Source organism: Asterias rubens, chromosome 14 (genome assembly GCF_902459465.1).
Source record: "Asterias rubens chromosome 14, eAstRub1.3, whole genome shotgun sequence".
NCBI lineage: Eukaryota > Metazoa > Echinodermata > Asteroidea > Forcipulatida > Asteriidae > Asterias > Asterias rubens.
The window spans coordinates 5,449,565-5,467,350 of NC_047075.1; the positions used below are offsets into that span (position 1 = coordinate 5,449,565).

General features: G+C 40.7%; 1 protein-coding gene across 1 annotated transcript; it reads right to left on the reverse strand.

Annotated features, from left to right (window-relative positions):
- Nucleotides 1–2,713: 2,713 nt before the first annotated feature.
- Nucleotides 2,714–16,683, reverse strand: LOC117299070 (fibrinogen C domain-containing protein 1-B-like). Its single transcript, XM_033782482.1, has 5 exons — nucleotides 16,179–16,683; nucleotides 11,138–11,197; nucleotides 4,454–4,590; nucleotides 4,105–4,366; nucleotides 2,714–3,318 (listed from the first exon to the last, which is right to left on the reverse strand). The coding sequence occupies exons 1-5, from the start codon at nucleotides 16,567–16,569 to the stop codon at nucleotides 3,071–3,073; spliced, it is 1,098 nt and encodes a 365-aa protein (XP_033638373.1). The 5' UTR covers nucleotides 16,570–16,683; the 3' UTR covers nucleotides 2,714–3,070.
- Between the last annotated feature and the right edge of the window lie 1,103 nt (nucleotides 16,684–17,786).

A 17,786-nucleotide genomic window follows, 5' to 3' on the forward strand; every position in this document is an offset into this window, starting at 1 on the left:
TAAAAAAATAGACCACGTGAATGGAATAGGAATATAATAAATAGTTGGCGTGAACAAGCTTCCTTCTCGTACACACGCCAGGTGTGTATGGTATTTCTTATTTACATGTACTTGGCCGTTGGTGGACTTGTGTTGCCCATGAGTCAGATTTGAGTTCTTCGATCGACATTGCTGTCTACCACCTGACAGTAAATGTTTTAGTTAAAATTTTTTGCTCAATTTCTTACGATGGGTAGAAGTGACCGATGGAGTGATGATGAAATTTTGAACTAGTTGCATTTTGGGCCGACGATGCAGTCCAAAACAGCAAGATGGGCATAGGCCTTCAAGAAACGGGAAATTGTTGTCAACATTGGCTGACTGCCTGCGTGGTGCTGGATATGAACGGACCCCTGCCCATTGCAGAAAAAGACTATAGGTCGGTAGGATGCAAATTTTGTTTTTCAATCCCTAAATATTTTCTATTGCATAAGTGTTCTCCTGCAAAAAAAAAAGCTAGCCAATATAGGGTTAAAGCCTATTAAGGGTTCATTCTTTGAACAATGGAAAAACAGCACTGTTGAAGTTGGAAAGGAAGAATGCTTCTTTTTCTTTTACTTCTATTGTCAGATTGTGCAAAATCGACCATGCAGTATTTGTTCTATAAAACCTTTAATTACCTTGGCCCTAACATTATGGCCATTATTATGCAATCCTTCGAAAATGCCATTCAGAAAAATTACTAACCCTGCTCCTGATCAGGGTTATTTATTTCCTGGGAAAACGTCATTTCCCGGGAAATTCCCGGGAGTATTTTGGTAGTGTGAACAGATCAACCAAAATTTCCCGGGAATTTCCCAGGAAATAACTATAGTGTGAACGGGCAAAAAGTGAGATGAATGCCAACACAAAACCTCTGGGTAAAAACACGAACACAAAAGTCCATTCAATTCCAGTTCTCAAAAGAAAAGAAAAAGCTGTCGCAGAGTAGAGAGCTCCCTTTCGCATTTTCTAATAGCAACTTGCTCCCACCAGTGACCGCTCTTCTTGGTAGGGTAGACCAGATTGACCTTTGACCAATACTTCCAGTGAGTGCCATGAAACCCGTCATTCGCACGACAAATTCCATCCGATTGTTTTACCGCATGTCTTTAAAACACTGTCACAGCAGTCGTCTTTTCCTGCAAGCCGTCAGCGACGTCTTCCCCGAACTGCAAGACTTCTTCTCCGCCGTAATCAAACAAATATTGGTATAACAACACGCAAGTACACAATTAATGTGCAGCCATTTGGGTCGCATAATATGCGACCATAGCGCAAGGAATGCAGACTAAACAAATAGTTTTAATAGGGGAACACTTGCCTTGCGAGAAATTATGTGATAAATGGTGCTGTGGAGATAATATAATACAGACGCCGCCAGCCAATGGGAGCAATGTATGCAAATCTCGGCCCTTACCGCGCTTGGAAAAGAAATCGCTATATTGGGAGAGTTACGACAATTTGCGATTCATTCACTAGGAGCCACTTGTTCCTAAAAAACGCATGGGCGAACACGGGGTGCCAGACTAGACCATTGGGTTGTGCTGCTCACTGGTCGGTTGCGCATAGGGGAGGGGGAATAACGGTCAAGTTCTTGAGTGTGTCACTGCGCACGTATGTTGCTGGTCAGTAGTCAACCACGGGTCGACTAAAATGTGCCCACTCGAACTTGCTCTGTGCTGTGGAAGCTTGTGTCTTTATCTTGTTCATAGGCGTAATACACGTTGGGTGCGTTCGTTCAGCTTCCCTGGGTCGACCCGGTCTGCCCCGGTGCGTTCGAATAGCTTTGACGTCATTCCATGGGCTCACTCGGGTCAGCCCCAAGTGCCCTGCTTGTGGAGTGAGTCACTTGGGGCAGGTGCATGATGTCACTATGAGAACGGTGGTAGATCGTTCGTTTAGCTCTTGTCAGGGGCTCACCCGAGTCAGCACCGTGGGTTTCAGACCCAGGGAAGCTAATCGAACGCACCCATCAAAAACTGCTCAGGGATTCCCATATTCATCGATAACAACATATTTATTTGAACTATGATACTTAGTAACACATGCATCATGTAAGCCATAATATGAAATGTTGAGAAGTTCTCCAAGAGAAGTACGTAACATACTATTATAATTATAGCATTGACTTAACTGATGCAAACTTTGACTTGCTTCAAACACTCAGAACCAGAACAAGAAAAAGGACAAAAGTCACCTGTTGAGAAATTTTTCAGTAAGTGTGAAGAAACTATTTTCTCACCTTAAAAAAAGTCAAGGTGATAGGATTTCGGGCAATGATTTTTGCTATCAGAGATAAAGGAAATAAGTCAAAGCTTAACTCATTCTCGTGCGGTCCGTTCATTTCAGCTTCATTTCTGTTTACCTCTAGTTTCAAGAACACAACCAACTTTTCAAATGCCCGATAAGGCAGAGCTAACAGTACTTTTTCAAGATTTAATAGTGAGATTTAAATAACTAGCTGACTTAAAGGCACTGGACACGTTTGGTATAACGGTCAAAGACCAGTATTCACACTTGGTGTGTCCCTGGGCATAAACATAACAAACCGGTGAAAATTTGCGCTCAATTTGGTCATCAAAGTTGCGAGAAAAAAAAATGAAAGAAAAAGATACCGTTGGTTGTTCCACAAACTTGTGTGCCTTCAGATACCCGAGAATAGCGTTAGACCTGAAGTCTTTTTCAGATTCAATTGGTTTATTGGAAAATGTAGTAGTCAACAAGCCTTTTAAAAAATAAAAAAGTGAACTTCAATAAGCTCAGATATAATAAGCATAACAAAATTAATTTAACTTGAGGACAAAGCAGGCCGAACACTGATATCGTAACATTGTGCATTAATTGTGATCATTCACTTTTCATTACTCGATTTCACGAGCTGATACAATCCTAATTTTACCATGTTGATTGTCGTATAAAAAGGAGGCATTTTTTACATAAAGAGTTTAAAGCATATTACGTTAAAAAAAGGGACTTTAACTTTTCAATTGGGAGATTTCCCCAGAATGCCGTAACCTGTAATGAGTTATTCACCACACTAGGGGCTCGCTTAAACTCGGTTTCTAATTTTCATCTCAGAAAATTTGAGTGAGCGATAATTGGAAAAGCTATTCCACGTAACTCCCCGACCACCGAGTTCGGCATGATGGAAATAAAGCCCGTTCAGATTGGACGAAAGACAGAACCTGAACCACCAGCCCCCTGGATACTGATGTGCGCAGTTCCCTAAGGCATTGACGTCGTTGTCTTTGTCTTTGGTCGTGAAGCCCATGTTGTTGTGGGATTTTAACCCGTTGGCTGAAAGATAAAAACATGAGGTCATAGTTGTGTGAGTACAAGTACGTGATATAGGATGGGAAGGAGTAATATTGAATTTGGCTCTTATGTTGCCTAGGTAACGACAATGCACAAACTGAGAGGGTATTGTATGTGAGAGATGTGAGATAATTCTCACAATCCGACACAGCTTCAGTTGCAGGGCCTATTTGACAGAAGAGTAATTGCCACCACATGAACCACCAAACAATCACTCTTACCGTGTACGTACACAATGAGTCCTACATTAACATTAATAGTATACGTACATGATAACTTCATGTACGTACACGATAAGTTCCCAAACTTATTGTGTACCCCTAAGGGTAGTCTGAAACAATATCGTGTATACTATACATGATAATTAATGTGTACAGAAAAGATAGATCCAAACTTGTCATGTGCTTACGCGATAAGTACCAAACGAACATGATGCACGATAAGTTATTGTGTACATTTACAATAAGAGCGAGATTGTGTGTACCTATGTGGCGGCATTATGAAACGCTTTATTTAAAGCACTTTGTAAGTTGCCCCTCCTTGGTTGGCATTTGAGAGTTTTCGTTTTCAGCAAAACGCAGATTCATCCGCAGTTCTTTTGTAGAAATTGAGGGGCAGCAGTCCCCAAAGCCGACGCATGCGCAGATAACGCCAAATGTCACAATTTTCCTTGGCAGAACCATCTGCCGTAAAGACCGAAAACTTAATATAAAGGGGTTGCTGATAATTTAGTCTATATCCTGCCTAAACAAAGTGAATTCGTCTTACATGCATTTCCTGTATAACCGTCCACTCGCAGCATGTAGTTCTCACTCGCATTAGCGACGGTGAAGGAGTTATACTTGGCATACCCAGTAACTTGATCGAAATCTTGAAGATCCACGCGTAGTTGGTACTCGCCCTGAGCGGTCAGAAGGTGCAAGTTGTCATTACCGAGCCAAAACTCTCCATCTACATTCCCAAAGCCACGGCTGTAGCTGGCATAGTCCAAAGAGAAATCTACACTGCCGTCCTGACGCCGTTGGAACACCTACAAGACCACACAATATTTGTAGAAATTATAGGTTTGTATTGAATTGGTGACGTCATTCATTCACTATACAGCGTATTATCTTACCGTCCATCCACCACCGTCTGTTTCCATATCACAATACACCTGGAAAGCCTGACTGGAACGTAGAGGTCGCACCATGTACACACCGCTCACCGACGCACCGATCGCACGAATATCAGAACAATCCCTTGGGAACACATCTGTTGAGGTATGGAGAACACAAAACATAAACCCTCAATTGCATAACTGCTAAAAATGTTACTGGACTTTAGGTGTTTTGGAACAAACTAAGGGATGTTCGGTGCTGTATTGCTTTGATTGGACGCTCCAGAGCTTTAAATTGAGCCTGCCATTGAGATAGAATAGCCCTCATCTGTAACAGGCCCCTTTCGCTAAAAGCGGGCCTAGAAACCTGAACTCAAACTTCATTATAATACTGACTTCAAAACTCATTTTAAACCTGGCCCTGGAAACGGGTTAATAACTGAAAAGAAAAAGAAAATTTGCTGTTAAGTTCTTGAGATCTGGTCCAACTTTTTGTCGACCCATAAATAAAGTTCAAACAGGGGACATGGTAAACCCAACTTCAACCTTCAATGATCATCGGGTCTACAACTAAAAACTACTTCCGGTTGACCCTCAACTAAAGGTCAACATGGGGTGACGGTAACCAAAGTTCAACCGTCATTGCTCAAAGGTTCTGGAACTAAAAAGAAACTGATAATGGCGTATGTACTTCATGAGATAATTAGGTCCCACTTTCGTTTGACCAGAAATAAGATCAACACGGAGCCAAGGTAAGTTCAATCTTCAATACTTATGGGTTTTAAAACTGAAAGTAAATTGATTTATTTGGGTGTATAGTGCTTGAAATGTTGGTTCGACTTCCGGTTAACCTGTAAGTAAAGGTTGATTTAGGGTAATTAGTTTCCCAAGGCTAATCTTCAATGATCAAGGAGTTCAAAACTGTAAAAAATTGTACATGTAGTTTATGAGACTAATGTTTCTCTCCTGGTTGACACGGAAGTAAGGTCAACGTGGAGTTACGGTAACCAAGTCAACTTTCAACGCTCAAAGGGTCATGAACTGAAAATAAATTGAAAATCGGTTGTGTAGTTTTTCGAGATAATTGTCCAACTTCCGGTTGACCCGTAAGTTTAGGTCAACATGGGGTTAGGCGAACCAAAGTTCGATATTCAATGCTCAAAGGATCTATAACTGTAAATAAATTGAAAATCGGTTGTGCAGTTCTTGAGATATGATCCCATTTCCGGTTGACTCTGAAGTAAAGGTCAACCTGGGGTCACGGTTACAAACTATGGAACGCCAAAGAGGCATTTAATCATCGGTGGTGGTCCTATGCGATCGGTGATCAACTTTAGCGAGCGGTGATAAAACACGATCGGTGGTCCATTTTAGCGATCGGTCATGCATATTCATGATCGGTGATGGTATATAGCGATCTGTCATGCATATTCACGACCGTTGATGGCTTTTTGCAATCGGTGGTCAACTTTAGTGATCGTTGGTGGCTTTTTGCAATCGGTCAACTTTAGCGATCCGTGGTGGCTTTTTGCAATCGGTCAACGTTAGGGATCGGTGGTGGCTTTTTGCAGTTGGTCAACTTTAGGGATCGGTGATGGCTTTTTGCAATCGGTCAACTTCAGGGATCGGTGATGGCTTTTTGCATGCGGTCAACTTTAGTGATCGGTGGTGGCTTTTTGCAATCATTCAACTTTAGTGATCGGTGGTGGCTTTTTGCAATCGGTCAACTTTAGGGATCGGTGATGGCTTTTTGCAATCGGTCAACTTAAGGGATCGGAGGTGGCTTTTTGCAATCAGTCAACTTTAGGGATCGGTGGTGGCTTTTTGCAATCGGTCAACTTTTGCAACCGGTGATGGGATTTTGGGATATCCGAATTTTGCGTCCGGTCGGTGCAGGCCTACTTCAAAACCTATGATTGTGTAGATTGTGGATATTAATTGGTGTTATTTTCTAGTTCACACCACCATGGAGGAATAAATTACACTAACCAGCGGGTTGACTGACATGCCAAACATTTTTAGTAGAGTACCATTTTATAACTATGTAAGGGGGAACGCAACAAACATCAAATTAATCAGCTCTTTCTAAAAAGATAATAATAATAATAACAAATGGGTAGGAGAGGGTGTGGAAGGGTTATCTATGTCCCACAATTGGTTGTCGTCTTCCGGAAATGGTAGGGACTTTTCGTTTTCGACGACGGATGGTTCTGCGACGGTTGTTCAGCTAAACGTTGTCGTTTTCAGCACAACGAAGATTCATCCCAAGTACTGTCGTAGAAATTGAGGGACGACCGTCCTCAAAGCCGACGCATGCGCAGATGACGCCAAATGTCATCTTTACCGTCGCAGAACCATCCGTCATCGAAAACGAAAAGTCCCTGGTGTATGCCGGGGAAATACAAATATTTATATTCAGTGAAGGGAAATGTTTTTGAACAAGAGTCTCTACCGATAGTTTTGTGTGTAAGGGGAAATCTGAAATCATACAAGTAGCCCTGTGTAAACAGACCCGGAGGTGAGAACATTATGACCACACAAAAACCGTTTTGATGGAAAACACATATTATGTGCATCATGAATGTGATGGACAAACACAGACCGGGACGCACTCAACACGTTTTATAAAAGGCTGGGTAAAGTATTATACAAATATTTCCTTGTAATAAACGGAGAGGCACGTATTAATTGAATCCAAAGCGAAAAACGTATTGTATAAAGTTCTTAATTTAGGGGGGGGGGGGGGGTGTATAAAGTATAAAGATAAAAGAGTTAAATCTTATATAAAATTGAAGCTTTAAAATAAGCTTTACTCTAAACGTAATTTTGTTTTAAATTATTAATTAATTAACCTTGTGATCTTCATTTGCATATTTAATTAGTAAATCTTAGTAGAGCGCCATATCTCAAGAAGTATACTTCCGGGTCAACCGGAAGTTGGCCCATTTTTTGTTTCAGTTATACTACACAATCAATCTTCATTTTTTGTTTCAGTTATAGGCTCCTTTCAAATTTTTACTTTGGAAAACTGTGACCCCATGTTGACCTCTTTTTTCGGGTCAACCTGAATTGGGACCAGATCTCAAGACCTATACAACCTATTTCAAACTTGTTCCAGTTTCCGCGACCCCATGTTGACCTCTACTTCCGGGTCAACCGGAAGTGGGACCATATTTCAAGAACTATAAAACCGATTTTCAAACCCTTTTTTACTTAGAGACTCTTTGAGCATTAAGGATTAACCTTAACAAAATTTGGCCCCCATATTGACCTAGCTCTACTTCCAGGTCAACCGGAAGTGGGACAATATCCCAAGAACTTCACAACCTATGTTCAAACCTTTTTTCAGTTATAGCCTAACAAACAATACAGTATCGGGCCAATGGTGGCATGTACCGGCGTAGAGTTTCGATACGGTGCCGTTATTTATGATGATGATATTGAGCCAGAATTGGGCCAGTGCTGGCCTTCTTCCGGTCAAGCGTCATGTCCTTGCTAGTAAAGTGCCCACACTGGGCCAATGTCGGTTTTATAGAGGCAAACTATTTTAGTTAGGACGGAGGTTTGCCTGTACTTGGCCAATACTGGTTTTGTTGCGGCACACCATTTCGGCAAAATGATGAACCTTTAATGGGCCAATGCTGGTTTTGTAGCGGTGCACCATTTTGGGAAAGTGGTAGAAAACCTGCAGTCGTCCAATACTGGTTTTGTGGCACACCATTTGGGAAAACAGGCAGAAAACCTCTCATTGAGCCAATACTGGTGTCAAAATGGTGTCATTATAGAAAACCTTTTCGGGGCCAATCATGCCAATACTGGCTTTGGCAAAACGGTAAAGAAATATGTTCTAATGACTAAACCGACTTGATATTTAAAAAGGAATAAGCCCATGCAAGTTATTTATTGAAGCTGGGGTGGATTTCACAAAGAGGTAAGACTAGTCTTATCTCGAGTTAGGAAGAGTTAATCGTCCTAACTTAGGACTAGCCATACGTTTCTTATATCTCCAAGGACTATGTCCTAAGTTAGGACTAGGCCTAACTCTCTGTGAAATCGACCCCTGATGGTACCGGCATTTTGAGAAACCGAATACTATTAATAAAACAAAATTCTAAAATTAATACCTCCTTTTTTAGTTTATTGGTTTTTACATAGCATTTTTAATTTGATTTATTCATTGCTGCTGTTTTTTCATTTTTTATGTTTTGTGTTTATCATGGACAACTACACTTTATTGTAATGAACTTTTTTATTGCAAAGTAATTACATTTAAATTTAATATATTTAATATACTTTTTGCATTTTTATTTTATTAATAAAAACTTACGAGTTAAAATGCTGGTTGAATTTTCGTCTGATAATGAAAGTTTTACTTTCTTTCATCTGTCTACTGGTTTGTTGGCGGCACACCATTTTGGCAAAATGGTAAAAAACCTCTATTGTGCCAACACTGGTTTTGTAGCTGCACCATAGACAATCTTTTCTGGGCCAATACTTTTTTTTTAGCGCCACGCCATTTTGACAAAATGGTATAGACAACTTTTTCTGGGCCAATACTGGTTTCGAAGTGGCACACCATTTTGGCAAATAATGGTATAAAACAACTTTTGTTGTGCCAATACTGATTTGGTAACGGCCACCATTGGGCCGGCATTGAACCGACATTGGTCATAATATGCAATTTTCAAGGCAGGGTGTCAAAGCTGTGGCACAGGCTGGATGTCTTAAGATTGTCGAAACAATTAAAAAATGACAAAGTAATGTAATTTGTTGAGATTTTTTTTGCTATAAAATCTCCCCCAAAATTGTAGATATTAATAAATCTTGATTGCAATAATGTAATAATTTGAAATAACTGATTGCCCAATGTATGTATGTTATCTGGGTATAAAATGGTACTCTTCTAAAAATGTTTGGCAAGTCAGTCAACCCGCTGGTGAGTGTAATTTATTCCTCCACGGTGGTGTGAACTAGAAAATAACAACAATTAATATCCACAATCTACACAATCATAGGTTTTGAAGTAGGCCTGCACCGACCGGACACAAAATTCGGATATCCCAAAATTCCATCACCGGTTGCAAAAGTTGACCGATTGCAAAAAGCCACCACCGATCCCTAAAGTTGACTGATTGCAAAAAGCCACCACCGATCCCTGAAGTTGACAGATTGATTAATTAATAATTTAAAACAAAATTACGTTTAGAGTAAAGCTTATTTTAAAGCTTCAATTTTATATAAGATTTAACTCTTTTATACACCCCCCCCCCCCCTAAATTAAGAACTTTATATAGTACGTTTTTCGCTTTGGATTCAATTAATACGTGTCTCTCCGTTTATTACAAGGAAATATTTGTATAATACTTTACCTAGCCTTTTATAAAACGTGTTGAGTGCGTCCCGGTCTGTGTTTGTCCATCACATTCATGATGCACATATGTGTTTTCCATCAAAACGGTTTTTGTGTGGTCATAATGTTCTCACCTCCGGGTCTGTTTACACAGGGCTACTTGTATGATTTCAGATTTCCCCTTACACACAAAACTATCGGTAGAGACTCTTGTTCAAAAACATTTCCCTTCACTGAATATAAATTTTTGTATTTCCCCGGCATACACCATTTCCAGAAGACGACAACCAATTGTGGGACATAGATAACCCTTCCACACCCTCTCCTACCCATTTGTTATTATTATTATTATCTTTTTAGAAAGAGCTGATTAATTTGATGTTTGTTGCGTTCCCCCTTACATAGTTATAAAATGGTACTCTTCTACAAATGTTTGGCAAGTCAGTCAACCCGCTGGTGAGTGTAATTTATTCCTCCATGGTGGTGTGAACTAGAAAATAACAACAACTAATATCCACAATCTACCCAATCATAGGTTTTGAAGTAGGCCTGCACCGACCGGACGCAAAATTCGGATATCCCAAAATCCCATCACCGGTTGCAAAATGTGACCGATTGCAAAAAGCCATCACCGATCCCTAAAGTTGACTGATTGCAAAAAGCCACCACCGATCCCTGAAGTTGACCCATTGCAAAAACCATCACCGATCCCTAAAGTTGACCGATTGCAAAAAGCCACCACCGATCACTAAAGTTGACCGATCGCAAAAGCCACCACCGATCACTAAAGTTGACCGCATGCAAAAAGCCATCACCGATCCCTGAAGTTGACCGATTGCAAAAAGCCACCACCGATCACTAAAGTTGACCGATTGCAAAAAGCCACCACCGATCACTAAAGTTGACCACCGATTGCAAAAAGCCATCAACGGTCGTGAATATGCATGACCGATCGCTATATACCATCACCGATCATGAATATGCATGACCGATCGCTAAAATGGACCACCGATCGTGTTTTATCACCGCTCGCTTAAGTTGATCACCGATCGCATAGGACCACCACCGATGACAAATTTGATCACCGGTTGCAAAAGACCATCACCGATGATTAAATGCCTCTTTGGCGTTCCATAACAAACAAGTTTTAAAATCGGCTGGGTATTTTTTTAAGATATGATGCTACAAAGATTGAGTATTTTACACATTTAAATAAAGATCTGGTTGTTATTATAATAATAAGCTTTGAATTTAAACAACTTGAGACCCAATGACGTCACAGTTACACAAACGTGTTTGTCAAACTAACCCATCCGTTAATGATGTAACTTAACCCAATGCTATACGCTTACCTCCTTCAGTCGTGGTCGCAAATTCATCAGTTGCATCAGAATCGTCAATATCGGAGGTATCTACAAACAAAAGTAAAAGCAAGAGGACTTTAAAATCACCTGGAAGTGGTATTTCGTCAAAATAAAGCTTTTGTAACTAAGATTATATGTTTTGATGAGTGAAATGTAAATAAACAATTAACTAAGGTTCTAAAAAATTAGCTCTAATTTTATTCACTAATTTTAGATTAGGCCCAGACTCGTTAGGGCGCCGACCGATGACGATCGAGGGGTGGGACCGAGATGAAATACATCACTATCCAACCGCCATTTTGGACGAATCCAACGCAAAATTCAAATATTCATTTTCGCAAATACGAAGCGCTTCCTAATGCTTCCTTCTGCTATCAGAAAAGCAGAAAAGCAAGTTGGACGTTGTTTCCTGATGCATTTTCCACTTTTCTGCTTTTCTGCCTCCCTAAAAGTGGATTGAACGTTTTAATTACATCCATTTTCTGCTTTTCTGCTTTTCTGATTTCAGAAAAGCAAATTTTACTTATTCACCTACACTGGTGGTCTAAAAGTGGATCTCCCCTGTTTTGGTTTCCTTGACGCAGAAAAGTGGATTGAACGTTTTAGTTCAATGCACTTTTTGACTTTTTTTGCTAGCCGAAAAGCAGATTGGACGCGTTGTTTCACAGCGGCTCAAAAGTGGACATCCTCTTTTCTGGATTTCCGCAACCCTTTACCGCTCCACAACCCCCTGTAATAAATGGACGCTTCCCAGTCGCGCGGCTTAGTTGCCTTTGTTGTTCCTTATCCCGATGATTTGACCCGTCTAAAAGAAAGAATCATTCTTGCTGTTTAAGAACCAACAACCCTCAACAAATACCCCCCCCCCCCAAACAATAGAGGTATTTGTGTGGAGATTCGAATTTCCCCAATAAACATTATAGTACAGAGGGGTGGGGACGCGTGGTCCAGTATTAGTTGGCAAAATGTTGTCACAACCTAGAAATGTAAAGGGGATTGGGATAACTAGCCTCGGGCCCAATATACCCAAGCACAAAATTTGTTTACGCACGAACAATATTATTGTTTGGTAGAATCAAATTAACGGCCAAGACTCCACTGAACTCGATTGTTATTATGTTTCAACTCCAATGCCTAAAACATGTTCGCAATGTTGGCAATTGTTTTGCTCACTGCCTCATCTGCTTATACTAAAAGCTTAAGTACGGTCTCTGTTTCCTATATAAACTGCTCACAAAAAGTAAGGACACTTTTTTCAATCCAGTATATTTGTTATTATTTAATACTCTCTTTGTATATGGTATATATCAATGCAAAGCTGAACTGTTCCTCTTTAAGATGATACCACAGTTGCTATGATAACATATTGCTGGACTTGACCACGTTAATGAGAATGAGACAAAGTCACAAATCAAATGTGCCAAAATTAGCAATTTTGTGTTACTGTGTGAACAATCAAATTGACACTGTAATTCAAACAAGCAAGACAACTTACTGATCTTAATCCACTTTATTGAGACAAGAAGTTTGGTATAGAGCAAGACAACTTACTGATCTTAATACACTTTATTGATACAAAAAGTTCAGTAACAAGTGGATGATCCGAAGGCGTTGATGACATCCTGGCACCTTCTTCTCATGCTGCACACAAGTCTTGTGATGCGCTGATGATGAGGGATGGCGTTCCGTTCTTTATTAAGGAACCTGGTTAGGTCAGCCACAGTTGATGTGTTGGTGGTTCTGGCACGGACAGCGAGACCAAGCTGGTCCCACAGATGTTCCATTGGATTCAGGTCTGGACTGTTAGCAGGCCAATCCATCCGGCCACCCCAACATTTTTCAGGTAGTCAGTCACCAGTCGGGCTCGATTGGGGCGAGCGTTGTCATCTTGAAAGATGGCATTTGGTTCAAGAGTCTGCAAGTACGGGACTGCATTCGGCTGTAGAATATCGATTTGCAAATACCCATCAAACAAGGTGTTTTTCATGAGATGAGGGTTAAACAAATTGTGTCCGATGAGCTCACTGGTGCAAATCATGATGTAAACCATTAATGGTTCTGAAAAGCTTGAGCGGTTTGATTATTGAGCATTACCTATTGACCATTCACAGACAACGGTAATTTTGGCACATTTGATTTGTGACTTTGCCTCATTGTTATTCGTGTAGCCAAGTCCAGCAACATGTAATCATTGCAAATGTGGTATCATTTTAAAGAGGAACAGTTCAGCTTTGCATTGATATATACCATATACAAAGAGAGTATTAAATAATAACAAATATACTGGATTGAAAAAAGTTTCCTTACTTTTTGTGAGCAGTTTATATTCATACATTATTCACTATCAAATCGCAACTTTGGGGCGATTTCATCTCGAATTTCAAATATTCATGTTCGCAAGAATATTCGTCCAAGTGTGAGAGTAGCATCAAGCTAAGCTGTCACACTGGGGAAAATATGCTTAGCGAATGTGATTACGAACGGAAATATTAAACATCACTCAAGCTTCGCAACTATTATGTCGTGTCTTCGTAAGCGTTGGTAACAAATTCGGAACGTTCACAAATTATTCCCCACCTCATTACGAAGATCGGTCAATTTAGAAACCGGTTTAATTTGTGAACGCGGTAATGAAGACCCGGCGAATGTTTAAGCGATTGTCGAGAATTTCGTTCCGTTGGCATAAAATATTCGCTGGCATATTCGCCGTGTGAAAGCAGCATAAATTGACCGATCTTCGTAATGAGGTGGAGAATGACTTGTGAACGTAACATTCGCTAGCATATTCTCCCCAGTGTGAGAGTAGCATAAACTCAGCACATATTATGAAGGCGGTTTTTCGCCATCGATTTTCGTAAGCATTGGTAAGCAATGGTACTGTTGGTAAACATGCAGTATTATGCGTAAGATATTCATAGGTTGAGGGACGACCGAGAACAGCAAACTATCGTCCAATTTCCCTCACCTGCGTCTGCTGTAAAGTGATGGAACATATTGTGCTTAGCCACGTTGCCAAACATCTGAGTGCACACAACATACTTCTAGACTCACAACATGGGTTCAGGGAAAGCTCTCAACTGTAACTCAACTAATATCATCATGCCAAGACTGGGCGCATACTCTCCAAACTCGTGGACAAGTTGACGTAGTACTTCTAGACTTCAGCAAGGCGTTCGACAAAGTGCCCCACCAACGACTATCCGCCAAGCTAGGTTACTACGGCATTCAAGGTCCAACCCTGGATTGGATTAACTCTTCCTTGCATAGCAGAGTACAGGCAGTTTCTGTCAATGGTTCACACTCCTCGTGGGAAAATGTCTCATCGGGTGTTCCTCAGGGCTCGGTCCTTGGCCCCGCCTTATTCCGACTATACATAAATGACATCCAAGATAACATCCAGTCAAGCATGCGGTTGTTCGCCGACGATAGTATTGTTTACAGGGAGACAGAGAACCAAAATGATCACCTTATCCTTCAGAGAGATCTTGAAGCCCTCGCAGATTGGTCCTCAACCTGGTTGATGCACTTCAACGTTAAAAAGTGTGCCATCCTTTCTTTAACGAAGAAGCGCAACCCAAGTACCTTCCATTACAACATCTTTGGACAGACGCTCGAGCGAGTTGACCAACACTAGTATCTCGGAGTTACCATATCTCACGATCTTCGATGGGACGACCACTGTAACAAAATCACACAGAAGGCCAGTCGCACCCTTGGATTACTCCGTCGTAATCTGTCTCCCTGTACCAAGGAAGTCAAGGCAAGAGCATACCAGGCCCTAGTACGCCCCCAATAAGAATATGCTTCGGAAGCCTTGAACCCGTACACAATCAACACAGTAAACCGCCTTGAACAAGTCCAGCGGGCTGCTGCACGGTTTGTCTTCAGCTACTTTCGGAGAACAACATCTGTGACTAGCTTGATTAATACTCTGGGCTGGGAGCAACTCCATACTAGACGACTTGTCTCCCAACTAACCATGTTCTACAAGATTCATCACGGACTGGTAAACATACAGTTCCGATCCATCGTCCAAACAGCACCATTTCTTGGAAGACATGACCATCAGTTAAAGTTCACCATACCAGTCACATCCATAGATCCGTACAAATACTCCTTCTACCCTCGATCCATCCGACTATGGAACCAGCTCCCAGCAGCCACTGTAATGTCTCCTTCAATAGCAGCCTTCAAGGAAACTGCCCTACCAGCTATTAGAGGGATGAGGCTACCAGTGGGCTCACATCTCCTCTAAATCATCCGTCAGTTTTTACGCACCCTAAGTTATCGTCTTTTGTTTTCAGTATTTTTGTCTTTTCGACACCTTTACTTCACCTTATTTCTTATGCACTTTGCCTGTGACGTCACTTCTGCACCATCCTAGTATAGCTATAGATAGCTGAATAAGGATTCCACCATTGAAGATTGAAGAACAATATGAACTATCCAATTGCAACTTTTGGGCAAATTCATCGCGAATTTCAAATATTCATATTCGCAAGAATATTCACCACAGCGTGAGAGTAGCATTAGAGTCTATTCTCTAACTTAAATTATTTCCCTCATTGTTTATATAACAGTTTCAATGAAAAAGAATTCTCAATAGTAACAACTAGGTAGTCTAATTTCGTATGCGTATGTCAAACGACGGTTTGTCACATTTTAGAAATATTTTACAAAGTATATGGGCATACTTTCTTGCAACATTATCGAGTACAACCTTAATATATTCTTAGAGTAATCTTCTTCTCATCTGAAAAATGTTTAAGTAAATTGAAAGATAAAATTTTTCCAGCTATGTTTTGTTGCATACGCTATTCTTTCAGTTTGGAAAGACAGAAATTTGTAAATTGAATTGTTAAAGTTTAAAGTTTTGAATGAAGCTACACTAAACTGTAGATTATGTTCGAATCTACACTTTAGTGTAGATTCGTAGCAAAGTGTAGATTCGTAAAAATAATCTACACTTTCAACAATAGAGTGACGTCACAGAAATAGTCTACCATCAGGGAGTTGCGACAGAACTTACCATTAGTAATGAGTTTCACCAAGGCGGACACTGAGACCTTTAACTCTTCCATCTTGCTTCTTGTTTCTTCCAGCTCAGATGTTATCTTTTCTCGATTATCAGAAGTGGCCACCTGTAACTCGTCTACTTTACCTCTAGTGGCTTCCAGTTCAGTTGAAACAGCTTCTTGAGTTTGAGCCATTGAATCTTTCAGCTCTCCCACTTGTTGTTGTGTGTTCCTTACTTCACCGTTAACCAGATCTAGGTAATCTATTAGTATGGCCTTCAGTTTTTCTACAATTACGTCTTGGTCACAAGAACCCGTTGCCTGACTGCTGGAAGATGCACTTTGTCGTGCCGCTATAGACTTCACGATCATAACGATCAAGAGTGAACGGATCAACAACCCCATTGTGCTTAGCTAACAATAAATTCAACAACAAAACTACGCGAGTTCTTGACGTTGATTCCCTGCGTACAGATGTTCGCAGTGAAATGAGCAAGAACTTGCGAAACCATAATTTTATATGTTTGAGGTAATGGTTCAATATCCTCCCTATATATCTACAAGGCTAAACCGAAAACGGAAAAGAGACTAAAACCGGAACCAGAAGAAGCCTTATCCTCACATCTCCGGATGCAACTACTAGGACTCAATAAATAGTTTAGCAGAAGAAACCTTGAAGATATGTAAAATCTAGTTCAGTCAGTTCACTCCACCACCAACAAGCTCAAACTGTGTCCAATTTGGCATCCACGGCTACACCTACGGCTACGGCTGTTGCTAAGGGTGTTGCTAAGGACATCCTATATCTCAACGCACGATGATGCGGAAATCTAGCTGTAGCCATAGCTGAAGCCGCCAATTCGCACGTGGCCTAACTGTCTGCATGGATATAAAGATCTTGCAGCAACTTGTAGTCCATGTCTCCCATCAGCTATCAATGTTGTAAACTACACTTATGTAAATGCTTTAATAACAAATTAAATGTGTTTGCTTTTTCATTAAGTAATTCAAGAGCTGTGGAACAAACTATCGCCACCCCCTCGATAACCCCCTGCCCCCCCCCCCCACCCACCCCACCCCTTATTCCATCCGATTTAATACACGAATACCATACCGTTCTACAGCAGTACGGTGGTGACCAAAGAGGCCAAGCATAACTCTGTCTAGGTTTTCATTAAGAATCACACATATTGGTGACCAGTGGAGCATCACCAAGAATTACTAAAATCAGCCCTTTTAATAGACAATATATAACCCCATTGCCCGTGTACAAAAACATTTTATAGGTGTGTTGCAATAGATGGTGACATTTCCCACTGAAATACTCAACCAATCAGAGAAGGTCTGAACGTACCAGGCGGTACAGTGACACAATCCCTTCCCTGGACATAAATATTAGCATATAATTGGAACTGCAAAGATATAAATAATACCAAGGGTTGCAAAGATATAAACTAAACCAAGATTTGTAAGAAACCGCCTTAGTACAGTCAACATTAACCCTTGGGGAAACAAATGGCAGATAATTGAGTGAAGTAAACTGCTATACAAGTGTTTACACGGGTCATACTGCCTTAAGGGTCAAAGGTCATGCCAATTGGGCTTGTCTTGAACAAGGTCAT

Coding starts and splice junctions, on each gene's coding strand:
- LOC117299070 (XM_033782482.1), bottom strand. CDS start 16,569: ATGGGGTTGTTGATCCGTTCACTCTTGATCGTTATGATCGTGAAGTCT. Junction 11,198..16,178: donor GGTGAAACTCATTACTAATG/GTAAGTTCTGTC, acceptor TTTTGTTTGTAG/ATACCTCCGATATTGACGAT. Junction 3,319..4,104: donor CGGTTATACAGGAAATGCAT/GTAAGACGAATT, acceptor TTTATCTTTCAG/CCAACGGGTTAAAATCCCAC.